This window comes from Python bivittatus, unplaced genomic scaffold (genome assembly GCF_059951505.1).
Source record: "Python bivittatus isolate LINGU-HERP-01145 unplaced genomic scaffold, Pbiv_v1 ctg000220_np1212, whole genome shotgun sequence".
NCBI lineage: Eukaryota > Metazoa > Chordata > Lepidosauria > Squamata > Pythonidae > Python > Python bivittatus.
In genome coordinates, this window is record NW_028277048.1 from 1263937 (window position 1) to 1282619 (window position 18683).

The 18683-nt window shown below is 38.0% G+C and overlaps 1 protein-coding gene across 6 annotated transcripts in view; it reads right to left on the minus strand.

The window, feature by feature from the left end:
• Positions 1–10832: 10832 nt before the first annotated feature.
• SLC44A2 (solute carrier family 44 member 2 (CTL2 blood group)) overlaps positions 10833–18683 on the minus strand; it is a 55592-nt gene continuing 47741 nt past the window's right edge. For 3 of the 6 annotated variants that reach the window (XM_088137583.1, XM_088137586.1, XM_007430198.3), the window contains exon 22: positions 10833–13566. In XM_088137583.1, coding sequence (XP_087993709.1) covers positions 13445–13566 — 122 coding nt within the window. In that variant the 3' untranslated portion in view covers positions 10833–13444. The remainder of the gene's footprint in view (positions 13567–18683) is intronic. The other 3 variants (XM_088137587.1, XM_007430199.3, XM_088137585.1) reach the window with 2 other exon arrangements.

The following is an 18683-nucleotide window of genomic DNA, read 5'->3' on the forward strand; positions in this document are numbered from 1 at the left end:
TGGCGTACAGCTTATGAAAACCCCAAATTCACAATCTCAGAAAATTAGAATATTACATGACATCAATAACGCAAGGACTGGAAATAGAACAATATCGGACCTCTGCAAAGTATAAGCATGCATATGTACTCAGTACTTGCTTTGGGCCCCTTTTGCAGCAATGACTGCCGCAATGCGGCGTGGCATGGATGCTATCAGCCTGTGGCACTGCTGAGGTGTTATGGAAGACCAGGATGCTTCAATAGCGGCCTTCAGCTCCGCTGCATTGTTTGGTTCCACGTCCCTCATCTTTCTCTTGGCAATGCCCCATAGATTCTCTATAGGGTTCAGGTCAGGCGAGTTTGTTGGCCAATCAAGCACAGTAATCCCATGGACATTGAACCAGGTTTTGGTACTTTTGCCAGTGTGGGCAGGTGCCAAGTCCTGCTGGAAAATGAAGTCAGCATCCCCATAAAGCTTGTCTGCGGAAGGAAGCATGAAGTGCTCCAAAACCTCCTGGTAGACGGCTGCGTTGACCCTGGACTTAATGAAGCACAGTGGACCAACACCAGCAGATGACATGGCTCCCCAAATCAACACAGACTGTGGAAACTTCACACTGGACTTCAAGCATCGTGCATTGTGTGCCTCTCCATTCTTCCTCCAGACTCTGGGCCTTGGTTCCCAAATGAGATGCAAAAGTTGCTCTCATCAGAAAAGAGGACTTTGGACCACTGGGCAACAGACCAGTTCTTTTTTTCTGTAGCCCAGGTAAGACGCTTCTGACATTGTTTGTTGTTCAGGAGCGGCTTGACAAGAGGAATACGACATTTGAAGCCCATGTCCAGGATCCGTCTGTGTGTGGTGGCTCTTGATGCACTAACTCCAGCCTCAGTCCACTCCTTGTGAAAGTCCCCAACACTTTTGAATGGCTTTTTCCTGACAATCCTCTCCAGGCTGCGGTCATCCCTGCTGCTTGTGCACCTTTTTCTACCACACTTTTCCCTTCCAAATAACCTTCTATTGATGTGCTTTGATACAGCACTTTGGGAACATCCAACTTCTTTTGCAATTACCTTTTGGGGCTTTCCCTCCTTATGGAGGGTGTCAATGATGGTTTTCTGCACAACTGTCAGGTCAGCAGTCTTTCCCATGCTTGTGATTCCTACTGAACCAGCCTGAGAGACCATTTAAAGGCTCAGGAACCCTTTGCAGGTGTTATGGATTCATTAGCTGATTAGAGTGGGACACTTTGAGCCTGGAATATTGAACCTTTTCACACTATTCTAATTTTCTGAGATTGTGAATTTGGGGTTTTCATAAGCTGTATGCCATAATCATCACAATTATACCAAAGTAAGGCTTGACATATCTTGCTTTGCATGTAATGCATCTATCTCGGTTTCACCGTTTGAGTTGCCTTACTGACATAAATGAACATTTGCACGATATTCTAATTTTTTGAGTTTCACCTGTAACTAGTGGAGCAAATTTGGGAAGGAAAATTACTATGTAATATGTAACAAAAATCATTTACTGAATTTTATTTTAACATTCTCTATTGAAATAGTGATACCATATATTTCATATGTATTATTTTCTCTTTATGTAGTCTGACTTAAAACAGGATTGTACCCTAAAGCCCGCACGTTATACAGTATAACTAATAGAACACAGTAAAATGTACAGAATAAGGCCTATTGGATGTAAATGAAAATACAAAATAATAACTCCTTATTCATCTATTGTGTGTGTATGTTCATAAATGTAAAATTATCAATATAAAACCACAAACCTTTAAACCCATACTAAATACACAAAACATCAAATGGTAGTAACAGCACTAGTGATAAGGTATTTCCCAAACAGTTGATGAAACTCAACTTTCAACAATGCCTGATAAACATCAAAGACAGGGAAATCTCTAGTGGGGATGCCAAAACTGAGAAGATCCTTCTGTGTATAGCCATTTCCTTTTCACAGCACCATATACCTGTTCCAAGCTGATGCTAGAAGAAGCATTCCAGTGAGCTTTCAAATTTTATTTTGTGTGTCTTATTTTTCCTGGGCTAATAAATATTTTTCCTGGGATAATTTGAAGCCAACAGAGTGGGATACATCCCAGACTTCGTAAAATGGGTTAAACAGTATTACAGTATTACAATAAAACAGTATTTACAGTATTACAATAAAATAGCAACGTCATAAAAATAGCAATATTTAAAAGCATATAGAATTTATATATATATATAGAGAGAGAGAGAGAGAGAATACATATAATTACAGTATATATATATAGTTACACATAATAAAAATATAGAATATTAAATGGAATCTAAACTCAACAGTCACTAAGCAAAAGAGAATGTCTGTTGTTAGAGGGGACAGCTCATACTATTCTGCCCACCAAGGCCTCATGAAAGAGCCTTCAAAGTTAATAGCACTAACCTGAATTATGCTTCAAAGCCATAGGCAATAAACAGAATACAGCTCCCAATTTGTATGCTGGCCAATTAACAAGCAGCAGCATTCTGTACCACTGAAGTTTCTAACTCATCTTCAAGGGCAGTCTTGTGTTAAGAACATTTAAGTAATCAAAATATAAGATTTAGACTGAAATAAAGAGTGTAAAAACTAAGAACAAACTTTAAAAATGTAAGAAAATCAATGCTGGATAGCCTGAAGGCTGTTCCCGCAGAAGCCAATTCGATTTCCCATATGAAGGGCAAGCAACCTATTGCCCTCTGGGTTTTGTTGAACTATAGTTCCTACTTCTAGTACAGCCAGTGGTGAGGAATGCTAACAGTTCACCAAAATCCTTGTGGTGTATATCCATAATGAGAAGCAGCCATTGATAAACTTGCCGTCTGTGAATTTAATATTTTAAAGGCATTTAAGGTGATCTCATAACCATATCTCGTGGCAGCAAATTCCAGCTTGAAAATGAACTCTCCTACCATTCAGTTTTATTGGATAACCCCAGTTTCTAGTAGTGTGAGAGGAAAAGAACTGAATTTCCAGTGTCTGAAAAGATTGGGTTGCCAGCAGGAAACATGCTTGAAGGATGTACATTACATGGGATGGGGAACCGAAATGAAATTGCAGAGGTTCTTTTGTGTGAGCTAACGCTATTTTTCTTAATACAACACATTCAATTTTATTTGTGAGAAGCAAGTCTGATGGGCTGTTGAGCATCTACATCTCAATATAATATGGAAAACTTACTTGTACAGTGTTCAACATCTTAATTACAGGTATTGCCAAAATGTGTAACTCCTTAGTCAAATTGTATATATAAGTGTAATGCAATAACATCTTCCTATGTTAATATATTTTGTTCATTACTCTAATTTGTACAATTTTATTTATTTATCTATCAGATTTATATGTTGCTGGTGGCTCACAATAAAACAGAACATAAGAATACTGAAAATATATAGGAAAGTACATTAAAAACGCAACTATATATTACCTGACATTATGCCCCCACAATCCTCTAGAAAAGTTCAGTTTTCAACTTTCTATGGAAGGGAGATAATGTTGGGGACAAACAAACAGCCAGCAAGTGGTCATTCCAGAAAGGCAGCCCCATTATGGAGAAAGTTCTGGGGTTTGAGCACCCTGACCTCTTAAAAATGGGGGACACCCAGTTGCTTCCCTTGGCACAATCAACAAGGTTAAACTGAGTATCATAGAGAGATGCAGTCTTGTAAATAACCTGGAGCCAAGTCATAAAGGGATTTAAAAGTTAAAACCCACACCTTAAATTGCACCCAGAAGCTAAACAGGAAAACAATGCAGAGTCTGCAAAACAGGTGTAATGTGTGCTCACCAGCAGACACCTGTGAGTACCCAGGCCACTGCATTTTGCATCAACTGAAGATGATCTTTACAGGCAGCCCCATGTAGAACACACCAAAGTAGTCTAATCTGGTGGTAATGAGGGCAGGTGCCACTGAAGCCAGATCCTCACAACCTAAGTAAGGCCACAAATGGCACCCCAGCCAAAGCTGGGCAAAGCCCCTGTGGCCACAGCTTCTACTTGCTGATCTAGCAGGAGCTCCAAATCCAGAAGGATCCCTAAGGTGTGGACCTGCTCCTTCAAGGGCAATGCAACGCCATCCAGAGACAAAACGGGGTGCAGAGATTGGAATTTCTTTGGTCAGTTGTGATTCACAGGTGCCCCCAAGCCTGATTTTCTAAGGTAGGGTAAAGATCCAATGTTTTTGATGCAGTGCCCCACAGAAATACATAAAATCATTGTTATCTTATGCTGGGCTAATCCCACCTACTTTCATGAATAACTGTTGGGATTTTAGCTCATTTACATTGCAATCTCAGAATCAAGGCCTTTTGAGTAAAATGGAGCTTTTCGCCAGACTAGTGGGTATAATAGAGCAACTTATATCTCATTGTGGATGGGCTTTTAGGCAGGAAATTCACATGAATGACATTTCAAGGAAAATATAAAGACAAGCAAAGGAAAGGTACAAGAAAAAATAAAAGAATCAGATACAAATTAATAAGCAAAGGGTTTACAAATGTTACAGAGGTTATAATTTTCCAGTATACCAATTGTTGATTGTGAATAACTATATTGTTTTAGAAGCCTGAAGATTTTTATTAAGCTCTGAACAAAGAATATTGGGAACCATGGTCAATGAAGTATAAATCACAGAAATTTTAAGTATAAATCACCGGAGATTAGGAAGTACAATAACTTCTATTCATATTACTAAAAGTCCCTTTTAATTTAGAAATCTTATAAAGTTGAAGTACAGATTTTGCGCATAAAGAAACTCAGATTTTACAAGTTTATTTTTTCCATCTGGAAATATCTGCTATTACATGTTTCCACCTCTGTAAATACTTATTTTAAAATAAATCCCTTATTTTTTGTCAAATAAATTCCTAAGTATACGACCTTTTTTACAGTAATGTCAAACCTTATTAAAAGAAGTAGGTATTGCTTTTTTCCTTCATTAAATTCCATGTCAACATTTGAGTTTTATTTTCCTTGATTTGATAATCTGACACAATCCCATATTGCTGTGTATATTCCATTAACAATACAAGGGAGTAATTTGGTTGAGTAACTGCAAGTACATAATTGACATATAATTTCAATGTGTGTTCTTAAGTTGATAATTTAACTCATGAAATTTCCTTTCCTTTGCTTTCCTTAACTTAGGCAGGAATTTCTTATTTAGTAATTTGAAGGATTGCATTGTCAACTCTCTTCCCCTTCAGCTAAAAAGGCTCTCAGAACAGCATACTTATATAAGTAACCAGAACAAAATAGTCTCTGCTCATAAGATAATAAAAAAGTAAAAGACAACAAGTTAAGGGGCAATGTAGTAATAAAATATAAAGCCCTGTTTCCAGATGTTATTGTCCTTGTTGAAGAAAAGTACAGATACTGATAACTCCTTTTCATTGAATTTGATAGTTTCCAATGTATAAAGTATAAAAGTGTATCAACTTCATTTCAGTCACTTTATATCAGATAGGGGCATGTTAACCACTGAAATGTTGATTATTCCCAGTCCTTGTTCCCATTTACAGTACTTCAGAGATTATGTAGTTGAAACCATTTTTATTCTGCATTGAAAGGAACTTGATAATTGTCACATGGAGAATCTTCATATGCTAAATTTTAGTAAATATCCATAACAGTCACAATAAAAATCCTGCAGTATCTCAGTGCTAGTAGTGATATAAAACTCCTTTGATAGCCAAGAGAATTTATCTATTCAAAATTATTTCAATAATACTTTATAATCAAGAAACCAAAGTATAAGGTTACTGCAAGAAGCAATCTTCTCAAGTAACCTACTTCCTAACCATTATAAACATATTGAGCAGTACTACCCCCTTTATTTGCATTTTTAATTAATAGACTCATACTTGGAATGCCATCAAGTTCAACTCCCTTTTCAATGTGTAAATTAAAACATTGCCCAGGTATTGCTGTCCATGTTCCTGTTGAACCCCTCCATTGAAAGGGAATGGATTTTGAAGAAGCAGGAAAGGAAAAGTATCGAACGTCTTTGAACTTGGTGTTGGAAAAGACTCCTGAGAATACCATGGATAGCTAAGAAAACAAAATAATGGATCATCAAACAAATCAACACTGAGTTCTCACTCGAGGCACAAATAACCGGGCTCAAATTACCCTACTTTGGACACATTATGCGAAGATCTAGTACCCTGGAGAAGGCTCTAATGCTGGGAAAGGTGGAAGGAAAGAGAAGAAGATGATGACCAGCAGCAAGATGGGTGGACTCAATTACAGTGGCGATGAATGCACCATTGGGAGACTTGAAAGAACAGGCTAAGGAATCATGGAGAAAATCTATGATTTTGGTTGGTAGGAGTCAAAAACAACTTGATGGCACATAATCAGTTGAAAAGGAAATTACCAGTATTCTTGCTAATTGGTCGCATTGTTACTATTGGGAAGTTTGCTCTAATATTTAATTGGAATTTTGCCTTCCTGTAACTTAAATCCATTATTCTATGACCTGCACTTTGGGTGATAGGGAATATCAGTTGACCATCTTCTAAGTGATCTCCCATTAGGTATTTGAAAGGTGCTATCACATTCCCCTTCAGTCCTGTCTTCTCAAGGCAAAATGTATGCAGTTCCTTCAATTGCTCTTTCTAAAACCTACTTTCCAACGCCCTGAATGTCCATCTTTGCACTGGTCCTGTTTTCCCTAATTTTTTTTTTAAATGTGCCAACGTTGGATATGGTACTAGAGACAAAGGTTTAATCAATGAGAATAGTAGAATTTAGGGGCATGCGCAAATCTGAAACAAACATATTGTGTTCTGGATATTCTGATCAACCATTCCTGTTCTGTTTCAGCCATGTCTCAAACAAAAACAACCCAAAGGGATTCTGTAATGATTTTACAGAGAAAGTAGGGCAAGGCTGATGTGCATCACTCCCTCCTTCTCCCCTGCCAACAAAACACCATGTTTCAATCTGTATTTGGAACAAATAGCCATTTTGTTTCATATTTGGACCACACATTTTGTTTCAAGCACAATCCACCACTCCTTTTTCTCAGAGATTGTCATCTGAATCAATGTGATCATGGAAAAAGGTATAAAATTAAGATTAATAAGGATAATAATTATTATTACAGTGGTACCTCGGGTCACGAACGCTTCTGTTCATGACCAATTCGGGTCACGAACAGCTCCGTTCGCAAAATTTTGCTTCTGTTCGCGAACGCCAGATCGGGTGACGAACAGGATCTGCAGCCATTTTCCCTCCTGTGACACGTGGTCGTGGCTTCCTGTAGGGATGGGGACTCTCCCTCCAAGCAATAACCGCCTCCCCACCCACCTTCCTGTCCTCCATCCCAGAAGTCGCATCGAGCAAGGTTAGCGTTCTCTCTCTTCGTACTGTACTTTGTGTCATATTTTTGTGGTTTAAAAAAAAAAATGGTTCAGAACGGATTAACCGTAATTACATTGAATCTTATGGGAAAATTTGATTCGGGTTGCAACCAATTCGGGTCACGACCAGAGTCGCGGAACGAATTAAGTTCATGAACCAAGGTACCACTGTATTTAGAATTGTTAAGGCTGCCCAACTCCAAAAAATGGATGTTTGAGTAATCTACTGACTATATAGAAATCAAAAACAATCTACCAATTCACCAACAGATACAAGAATTACTATTGTTTGCCTTATCTATCTATCTATCTATCTATCTATCTATCTATCTATCTATCTATCTATCTATCTATCTATCAAATTTATATAGCCACCCATCTCACACAAGGTGACTCTGGGCAGCGTACAACAATTAAAATAGATTATTTCAACTTAATTACAACTGTAATTAAAACAAATGGCAGTACACCCAGCAAAAATTCAGTAGGACTCCTAACGTTTGTTCAGTCAAATTTTGCCAAGCTTCCCTGTGATTTTTCATATCACGGTCATACCATATGATTATTTAGTTAAGAGATGAGGAACCACCAGGTAGTAGGCTGAATATGCCCCTGCTAGCTACACAACTAAATGACAAATGTTATCATTTATAATCATGGCAAGCCTGTAATGACTTCTGGTAAGCTAACCTGAGTGTAAAGGGAATAAATATGGGCTTTAAATAATAGCAGGGTATATTCAGATGATGGACTAAGTACCTCAGGTACCATCCTGTCAAAGCAAAGGGAGACTAATGACCAATTTAATATACACACGCAGGTGCTCATGTGGGAGTCTTAGTGCTGCAGATAAAAACTGGTTTTTCTACCACAACAGTGACCCCAAAATCGGAAGTGTTCCTTCTTTAAAGGGACGCTACAGGAGCCTAGGAACTTTTCACTAACTATCCAACTTTTCAGTGGGAACACAATTCACCAACATGTGGACTGTTATCCTTTAAAGGGAGCAGATACCACCCTTCCAAACCTGTGTATATTGTCCATTTCAGGCCAAAGCTGCACTAACCTACTTGAACTGCCCTTATCTCACTGTTGCTGTTATCCTTGAAAATGACATTGCTAATGAAATGACTCCTTGTACATTACATTCCTTGATGAAATAGCTGTTCAGTAATTGAGTCAATTTTGATGGTTTCTTCAGTACAACTACATCAGTGCAAATGTCCACAGCCCCTTGATCTCCTGAAGAGTTTTACCACTGCAGGGTTCACAAGGGATTGATAGATTGACTTGATAACGAGTTCATACATTGCACCAAGCCATAATGTAGTTTCTTTGGTTTTAACTTGGAGTGTTGTGTGAATCTAATACATTGTGAACCTAATCATAATGTTTCTAAGAGTCTGAAGCCATAGAAGTGGAGCAAAGTGATTTCATTAATTCTCCAGGAAGATATAGCAATAGCAATTATAAAGGAAGTTTAAAATCTATCATACAGCCTGCCTCTGTGGTGTGTAGATGCCACACTTACCATTTGCTGAGGTTATGTTCTCACAATGAAGTCTTGGAGGCAGCCCACTGATGAAGCAGGCCGAAGCACTGATGCAAGATGTTCTAGCATTTTCACTGGAACAATAGAAAGCCTCCTACTACCCAAACAAATCCATGGCACATGATTTGAGGTGATGTGGTTAAGAGCAGTGATCTGTTCTGCTACAGCAGGCCAGGCAGGTCTGCTGTGAGGCTACTCCCTTCCAATGGGTCCCTGGGCTTCAAGCTTGTTCTGTAGTGTTTTCTCTGGAAGGGAGACTAGAACCTCAGCTTCCAGCTACTTGAGTTTTCTTTTTAAAGACTGATGAGTTAACTGTTGACCAAGTGTGTGAAACTCTGAGACTGACAAGACTGACACTTTAATTGGAAAAACTAAGCTCTCATGCTGTGGAGGTCTGTGCAGTAGGGAACTCCCTTCCTAATCCCACTGTCCTGTGGGAAGCCCTGACATATTTCCTCTTATTTTAAATGTTCATCTTAACATAATGTATGCTTAGAATGTAACCTGGTACAGATATGGCTTCAACCAACAGCCTTTTGTTCCCTCTCCTCTTTGAATGATCATTGTATGTAATACTAGAATCAGTAGTGCTTTCTTAAACTCTAGCTCTTCAACACCACTTACCCAGCAACTGTATTTCAGCTGCAGAAATCCAGACAAGGAATTGGGTACCACCTAGTGATTTTTAGTGAAACACTTTTTGCTGCCATCTAAAGGTCAATAGGCTGACCAGCCAACAGGTCAAAAATAATTTTGAATAAAATATGTGGATGTACCCAACAGCACCCCACAGCCTGTAACATCTTTCACACCAAATCCCCTTTCTTGGAACTCCAGGTTCATCTAGGATGCATAAATCCAGGTTACTATGTTACACTCAAGAGATGAACTCGGGTATTATCTAGTGGCTGTTTCATTGATAGGTACGCTGCCCTTTCAGGGGGAAAAAAATTGGATGGATGTCCAGACCTTACAAGCACCACCTTAGCATGCGTTCTGTATGGCTATTGGTGGTGGTTTTTCTTATGGCGGGTGAAATTAGAATTTGCACTTGTGTAATCAAGAGCAGCTTGTAGCATCACTTTAGCAGAGAAGTACCTAGTTCCAAATATATAACCATCTGCTGTCTGTGTTCATTTGCATTAATGGGCCTTAATATGATTTGCATTAATGGGATTTGATTAGACCTATCATGTATTTCTTCCAAAAACTAGTCTGTAAGTGCCAATCTCATCCTCTATTATGTTATGAAGTGTTTGTACAGGAGTCATACAGAGAAGAGAGTCAGCAGAATGGGATCACAAGAGGCCCACTCAATTCTTTAACATCTCTGTGCAGCATAACATAGGTTTAATAAATCCATCCATGGTATACAATTCTCCCTAACTGTTCTTTAAAAGAAAGCTAGTTCCATGACAGTTTTCCCTGGTATAATTAATAGCTTAATTATGATAAATCATATTACCACTCAATACAAATATAATTCTGGGGTGAAACAAGTTGTGCCTGCACAAGTCACCATGGTGAAATAATCAGTGGATCTGAGATCTCTTATCACACCTGGCTAAAAATGAGCAGAATTTTGTGGGAGTTTTTATGGAGTTTGCTAATGTAATGTTAATTTCACCCCAAGATTATTGAATCTGTTCGAGTTCCTGAAATGAAATTATGCCACTTATCTGATACACCTTGCCTATTTTGCAAGGAATACATACTAGGTTTCAGTTAAAAGAAAGAAAGAAATTTTGAAAGAAAATCTTTAAGTCCTCCCCAAGCTTAAAGCTAGAAGACTAGGTTTAGGGACAGGAAGACAAGATAAACATTTCTAAAGGCAATTTGCAGGCATCTATATTGATTATAGTACTTTGTGTGATAAAAAATACTAAACAAATTTACAAAACAAAATGTTTAATATTTCAGTTATATTTTCTGTGAAAAGTACAGCAATATAGGAAATAAAATATAAAAAAGCAAAAATTAAGTTAAATCTACTTGGGCACTTTAAAAATAGATGGCTTTTTTGATAGAAATTTCAAAGTAAATTACTGATAATTCTGAACCTTTTATATTATTATGGCTCCTTTCTTGTCATATATTGATTTGTTTTATATTTCATGCTAATTTTATTTTACATGTATTCTCAAGAATATGATTGATGATTTTCATTAAAAAAAACAAAGCTATTGCCAAATTTTCCTTCTCCAGTTCCAACAATCTTTTCCTAGAATAACATTTTCTTACCTAGATTTACTTTTTATTAATTGTGTTTGGTTTCATTATTAAATTGTCTTCAGAATATGGAGTGGCAGCGAAGGACAGGTTACATAAATTGTAGAAAATAAATACATTTTTCCATAAACATCAGTATATAATATTAAAACCCTTCCTGGGGTCATCAATACCTTTAAGGTGACCTTCTTAAGTGGTCAATGAAATAAATGCCATTACAAGAAAAATAAAAACTTTTGGAACAGATGGTTAATAACTAAATTGGATCAAATGTAGCTTCATTGGATCACTTAGCACTGTCTATACAATTTACTCTGTCTGTATTAGCAAGCAAGAAGTGCCAACTCAACACTTCTACAGTCCAGGCCCAACAAACAGTAGGATGGCTTTCTTAACTGGTGGCAAATATTTCACACTGATCTAGTATGCTGTATATGCTATAGCTGTTGTAACCTGTGGCTAATTTATCACTGCAAAATGCAAAACAAATAAAAACCTCTACACTCCAAAACCAAAATATACAAGAAGAGAGGTGTCCAATTTGCCCAAGCTACTGTTATCTGGCACAGCAAGGGGAAGATATTGTAACCTCACAGATGCTGCTCTTTCTTGACATTAACTCAAGTTGGTTCACTTCATTCTGTCTCATGGAAAGACAGGGATGTCAAGTCATCAAGTCATGCATCTGTCTGTTTATTAGTCTTCTTCAGGAGTTTTCTCAAGTTAGATGACATGAAGTAAGGCTTCTCGGTAGAGCCATCATTGCGCTCCAGGTCTTCCACTGCAGAGACACAAATCCCCCCAAGCAAAGGGATGTGAAAAGATCACTTCAGGACTAGCAGAAGGATGATAGTCCAGGCATGCAAATACACATAGGAGTAACTCCTGACTTGTGGAAATCAAAGGGAACTTGACCACTGCTTGCAGTAGAGATCAGATCTCACCATGAGCAGATAAGTACATACAACAGACATACATAATTAGACTGAAAAGGATTCTGATTTGAGAATTTGCCCCTTCTGCTATTCAACAGGAAAGACTGTAGTTTTTTCCCCAAAGATGATTTGGTTAGGGAGACTTTTTAAAACCCTGTCTTAAAGTGAGGGGATAAATCTTGCCATTCTCAAAGATTCCAGGCATGTCCATGAAATCTGAGGTCTTTTCTTTCCATGGGATAAAAAGAAACTTTTTAATAATAGTTTCCTTGTTCAGGAACTGTCTTTAGCAAAGCAAAGGTAGTTTTCCTGTTTATCATTCACATTTGAAAATTATTCTTTGCCTCTTTTCTGAAATTAAACTTCTCTAGATAATACCTTTTCTTATTCATAGGTAGGAAAACACCAAGTGTTGCATGTGAAATATGCTAATAGAAAAGAACTGGCTTGATCTCAGATTTGTTTTAGCATTCCCCCTTTAAAACGGTTGTGTTAATCTTTGATGCCTTTTGTTGACCACATCTCTATATAATGCAGGGATACAGAAAGGCAGAAGAAGCCCCTCCAAGGACTTCTTACCCTGAAGGGGCTTGCTAATAGTTCGAGCCAGCACTCAAAGTGAAGCAAGAGATTTCTAAGGAGCTGAAACTAATTTGAAAGAGAAATGGTGCTCATTGTGTTTATTCTCATCTCACTTTTTGCCTCTGGTTGCATACAACTCCAGTCCAGTTGTATCCTAATTCGAAAATCTGTTTGACCAAAGGAAAGGACTATTAAGCAAGCAAGCCTTTGTCTTTGCTTTCATTTCATTTATTTCAAAACAGCTGCTTTCTTAAGCCTCAAGATGTTGCTAGACTGGGCTAACTGTCTTATGAAATGCTGCACATGGAATATGGAGGGGGCAATTGGAACCTAGAAAGGTCCAGTTTTTGAAAGTTTCCATTGTAATGGAAATTGTTAATATACTGCTGTTGATATTAATTTTACTTCATTTTGAATTGTTTCGGTGTTGTTCTTTGTACATTTGATTGATGGGATATCTGTACCAGGAGCAACTATAACAAAGACAGTAACAGTACAATCATGTTGAGGCATTTTTTCAACATTAAACACATTCACCCTCCAATTTCAGGTCCTCTCCTTTGGTGCTGGAAAATCTGCTGGACAGAAACAAATTATATACCACCAACTGCCACTTGCTTGATGCAAGACTCAAGAGCACCCATCGTGTCTCAGAATATCAAAATTTGCCCAGTGTTGCCATGAAGGTACAGCATCTGCACACAGAAGGCTTGCAGTGGGGCACCTGCATGCGCCTTTCCCATTTGGTGCACTGTCCCTATTCTTGACTCTCAGCACTTTTGGAAGATTTTAGGCTTCCCTTCAGGAGGATTTCACTCAAGGCAGAGGACATGTAATAAGGCCGCTCAGGAGTTCCATCGTTCCTTTCCAGATCTTCACCTTTTGGAATCCCAAACAAGACAGAGAAAGCATCCACAGAAGAATGAACAAGAGAAGCAAAGCAAAGCAAAAAATAAACAAGACAAGGCAAAGAGATACAAAGCAAAAGGGGAGAGAGAGAAAAAAAAAGGGAAATTTTGAAGTTAGTTGCAATTAAGATTCCTCCACCAAGAAAAGAACAAGATAGCTTAGACAGTCACCTATTTTTATGCTATATCATAGCATAATCTTGCTAGTACAGCAGAAGGGAATTGCTAATTTTGAATTAATGGATGTGGAAAGGATGAAAAGTTAATGATTGCAAAATCACAAAAGAAATTAGCTTTTACTATCATGCTACAGTAAGACTAAAGCTACACTGCAGTAGGAAAAAAAGGCTGCTTTAAAATTGAATATACATTCCAGCCAATGAAGGTGTATCCACTTCAGACTAATTTGCTGTGTCCTGTTGGCTGGTGGCTTTCTGACCAAAACCATCCAGCAATTTCCTGTGATCTTCCAAAAGCTCACAGTTCACTCACTAGCAAGCTAAGCAAACGGCAACTAGGTTTAAGTACTGTGTTTTCTGGTCCTGCTCCTGCACTTTCATAGCAACCTGATTCAAGATGGAACATTTTCAGAAATCTTGAATCAATTAAAAAAAGTTTTTTTCCCTTAGGGTTTGCTCAAAAAGAAAAGGAAATTTCTGGAACAACAAAAACATATGTAATGCTTAATTTTTAACACCATTTCCAGATATAAAATCACTGTTTTTTACAAAACTTGTACAATTTGGTTTGCTCACACAACAAACTAAATTGAAAAGTATGGTTTATGCAGACAACAATTATAAATTATTTATTGTACTGAATTAAATGTTTTTAATTTTTGTTATAAGGAGTTGCAAATTGCTTAATTATAATAAATGGTACTTGGATTTACTATGAAGTAAATTCACAGTAAGTTACTAGCCATTGAAAGATAGATTCAACAGGAAAGGATTAACTCCATCACTTCTAGCCAGAAGGTGGGACTTAAGATTTTTTTCAGTCCCATGAAGGAAACCCCCTCCCTTCAGTTGTATGCACTAAGTGTGGTTCAACTCCTTTACTGAATACTTCACTATAACTAGAACTCACCACTAACAAAAACACATGACACTGGAAGAACAATATATAATGGTTAATTAGCATAATCCAGTAAAGTAATTTACATACTGAGCCTTGGCTGTTTGGTTTCTCTCTTAACGTTCTCCTCCTTCTAAATAGTGTGGGATGGTAAGCTTCATCTTCCAGTGACCAAAAACCATCTCTCCAGAGATGAACTTATCTATTTTATCACATTTTATAAAAGTAGATGGTTCCACCAGTTCTTTTGTCATTAAGGCTGCTGATGTAGTTGCTCTTCAAACTTAGTGTACTGTGATGGCAGAAGGAGGCTGCCTCTGTATCTCAGGGTTCCCTAACTCATCTGCTAATAGTAAAGTATGTAATTTGTCTCCTCTGATTTCCTGTTCTGTAGGAGACAAACTATCGGCCCTAGGCCTCCTTAGGTAAATTCTTAGGGCCCTCTATACATCTCTAGTTGCTTGTGCCTTTGTATCTTGCATTCTCTAGAGTGGGTGGAATTCAAGCAGAAATTGGGGGGTTCAGTCTCTTCTCCTCAGTGGAATTTGGAAATGATCTGCAGCACAAATTGATCTGGTCTTAGCAGCACCTTATACTAATCTCCTCTGAAAGGGCCCCCATCTCCCCAGTCCTCTTAGTTAACCCCTCTGAGGTTAGGGTTATAAAAAATTATGTATGACTATTAATGGGAATCTCTCTAATGGGTCATAAGAGTTGCTGAACAGCAAGGAGAGATCCTATATAAGGAAGCAGTAATCATGAGGGGGTGAGAGAAAGAGCATACCCCTGATGAAGGAATGCACAAGAGTGTGGCCTGAAAATGGTGCCTCTTGCCTATCAAGGATAATGCAACTTAAAGTATCTGCAGGTCTAAGCAATCTATTTGATGTTAATGCCATCCTCAGTTACATCTACAGGAACCCAATAATTTAAGGCCTCTTGATGCTGATGCCATGAGTTTTTACTACTATGTTTCAAAGGATGCACTAAGTCAGCTAATAGATCATGCTTGAAGCCAATATGAGTTTCTACCATCAGACCTGGAAGACCGATACTCAGGAGGTACTCTTGCTCAGTTTTCAGATCTGGGTATAGTATCAGGCCTTCAGACATACAGGATGTCCAGACATTTTGGAAAATGGTACAGCTGTTCACTCATCTCCAGTAGGGCAGAGAACCACATGCTCCTTGTGAATTATCAATCAGGCTAGATTCCTGTTGCTCTTTTCCTCTGTCTTTCAACCATCCTGGTCAGCTATTGGCACACTAATCAGCTGGCGTGTGATTCCTGGGAGTCATCTTTGCTTTCATGCCCTGCTTGATTCTCTTTTTTCTTCTTCCTCTCAGCTTTCAAAACTGGGCCAAGAAAAAAGCCACTGCCTCTTCCAAGAAGGTACTGCCCTAAAAGTAGGTATTTCTTAGAAGATAGGGCATGAAGTAGGTACCTTCAGAGCAGAAGCCTGAAGAAAAGGGGGTTCCTCTACTAGAAACAGGAAGAAGTCTTAAGCCCTGACTTAAGAGGCAGAGTTAGCCTTTTCCCTGGTCAGCTACATCTCCAACAACCAGTAATTCTCCATTTTTCATCTCTTCCTACTTGTCTGTTTAGCACAAATTTAATGTTGAAAATAATAGAAAACCGTCAATACTGTAATAAAGCAAAGAAAAGAACGTATTCTGGTTTTTGGTTTTTACTGGATTGGATAAAGCCCTAATTTTCATGGGGAAAAGGGGGGGAAAGGAGATGGGAGCGTCAGGGCTCAGGATACAGATTTTGCTACAGAAAACTGCTAGTCATTCTCATTTCTAAATCTGAAGCACTATCACTATTAGCAGTTTCTGGTTCTTTATTTGTGATCATTTTGAATCTTAGAATTTACCTGTACTGAGACAAACTTCTCCACTCTTTCACATACTAGTTTTCCTTTATTTCTCAATTTAGTGTATTTCCAAACAGACTGGTTTCTTTCACATCTTAACCATTTTATGTTGTTTGAAATGAAAATGTTACAAACAACATAAATTATAAATTATAATCCTTTTTTTCTATTAAATTATAATCCTTTTTTTCTATTAAAAAGAAACCTTGGAGAAAAAAGAACTCTCACATTTTTCTAGGCTGTATTTCTAAACAAGACTCACATATATTAGTAACCTAAATATTATTTTTTATGCATTAAGTCAATTTGTAAGTTACTCCTCAGTAGCCAGAACTGCCAAATTGAAAATATGGAGATGGAGACTCAGATGCAGGTACCCAAAAGCTTTCCTTAACAAGAGGCCAAGAGAAGGTTTCTTATGTTCAGCTTTTTTGTTTTTTGCTTTGCCGGACATAAAATTGCCGTTCTGAGCAGTTACATTTGGATAGAGACAATAAAAGATGGGATTCTTAAATGCAAGTCTTAATTATTTCCCCCAATTTGGCCTTTAATTATGTAACCAACTGCATTGTGGCTGAATTCACACGGTTAATGAAAGAAAATTGCTGGGTTCATATAACATGCTATGCCCACATAAAGAAATTATGACTTAAAGCAGGGTTCCTCAACCTCAACAACTTTAAGACGGGTGGACTTCAACTCCCAGAATTCCTGGCTGGCTGGGGAATTCTGTGAGTTGAAGTCCACCCATCTTAAAGTTGCTGAGGTTGAGGAGCCCTGACTTAAAGTACTGACTGGTTCTCCCACCACTGTGATGGCGACACCTGGATTTCCACAAAACTAAAACCACCCCTCTCAATTTTAGCCTAGTGTGTTGTGCAAATGCAACCAGTGTATCGGTCTTGTTTTCCTTGGCCTCCGTAAGAAGAGCGGCCCTGCTGAATTAGATCAAGACTCCATACTAATCAATTCCAACAGCAGCAAGATAGGTGCCTTTTGGAAGCCAATAAACGGAGCTCATCAACAACACCCTCCTTCTGTCTCCAGCATTGGGTATTCAGTAATAGCTACGTAGCAACATTCATTCAGCTATTAAGGCAAAGAGCTGACGAGAGACATCTTTTTAAGGAAAGCTGACAGTTACTATCAGCACTGTCACCTGCATGTTCATTTTGTACCATGTAAAGCTTCTACCTTGCATTGATCCTACTCCTCCAGCTCAATTTAGCTATTCAATCTTATTCACATCTGCTTCCAAATGAAGACTGATTTCCTAACATTGCACATGATTCTCTGCAGTGACTGATCATGTCTTTCATCTTCTCTCAAATTGCCATATTCTGATTTATGTTTTTCGTTACCCCTGATATTCTATGGCTCTTTGCTCACATAGTGAAAGACATGTTCATATATTCAAACAATTTGTAAAACCAGAAAAAATTGAAAAGATGCATTCCCAGCCACAACTAACTCTTTATACTGTAATTCACTTTTCAAGTGCTTTTAGATTAATGCTATTCATTAAATGGTTGCAATTGTGTTTTAATAGATAACCAAAATGGGAATACTACAAGATTTTTTAATGTACAAATGTACAAGTGGTTAACTTCCATTTAACCTAAATGAAGCTAAAAGTAACCCTCAGTAAAAGTGGGGGCAGGTGGGGCTCTGCAGGTGTGAGGGAAGATAACCTACTCAGGAGAAGAAATTCCAAAAATCAAACCTAGAAAAGGCTACTGTAAAATACCTCAGTATCATTGCCAAGAAAAGTATATGAACATGGCTGAAATATTATAACAAATCTGGATGTCAAGTGTTAACACTCCAAGGGTGGAAAACACTTCTCTAGTTAATGGAGAAAAACACTGAACTTTCGTGAATGGATCTGAAGGTGACGACACAGCAAGGCCAAGCCACAAGGAAGTCACTAATGATGCCAGTACTGAAAGTGGAGTTCCTTGTTGTATACATAGAACTGGAATATTGAATGGGACAAGCATAAACCAAAGAAAATTTGAAACCATCAAAGCAGAATAAAGAATACTGAATTGGATATTTTTGGATCTTGGTAGACTGGAATGACCCAGTTTAAATTAAATGGTTTGCCTAATACACTGTTCTGACAATTAGATGA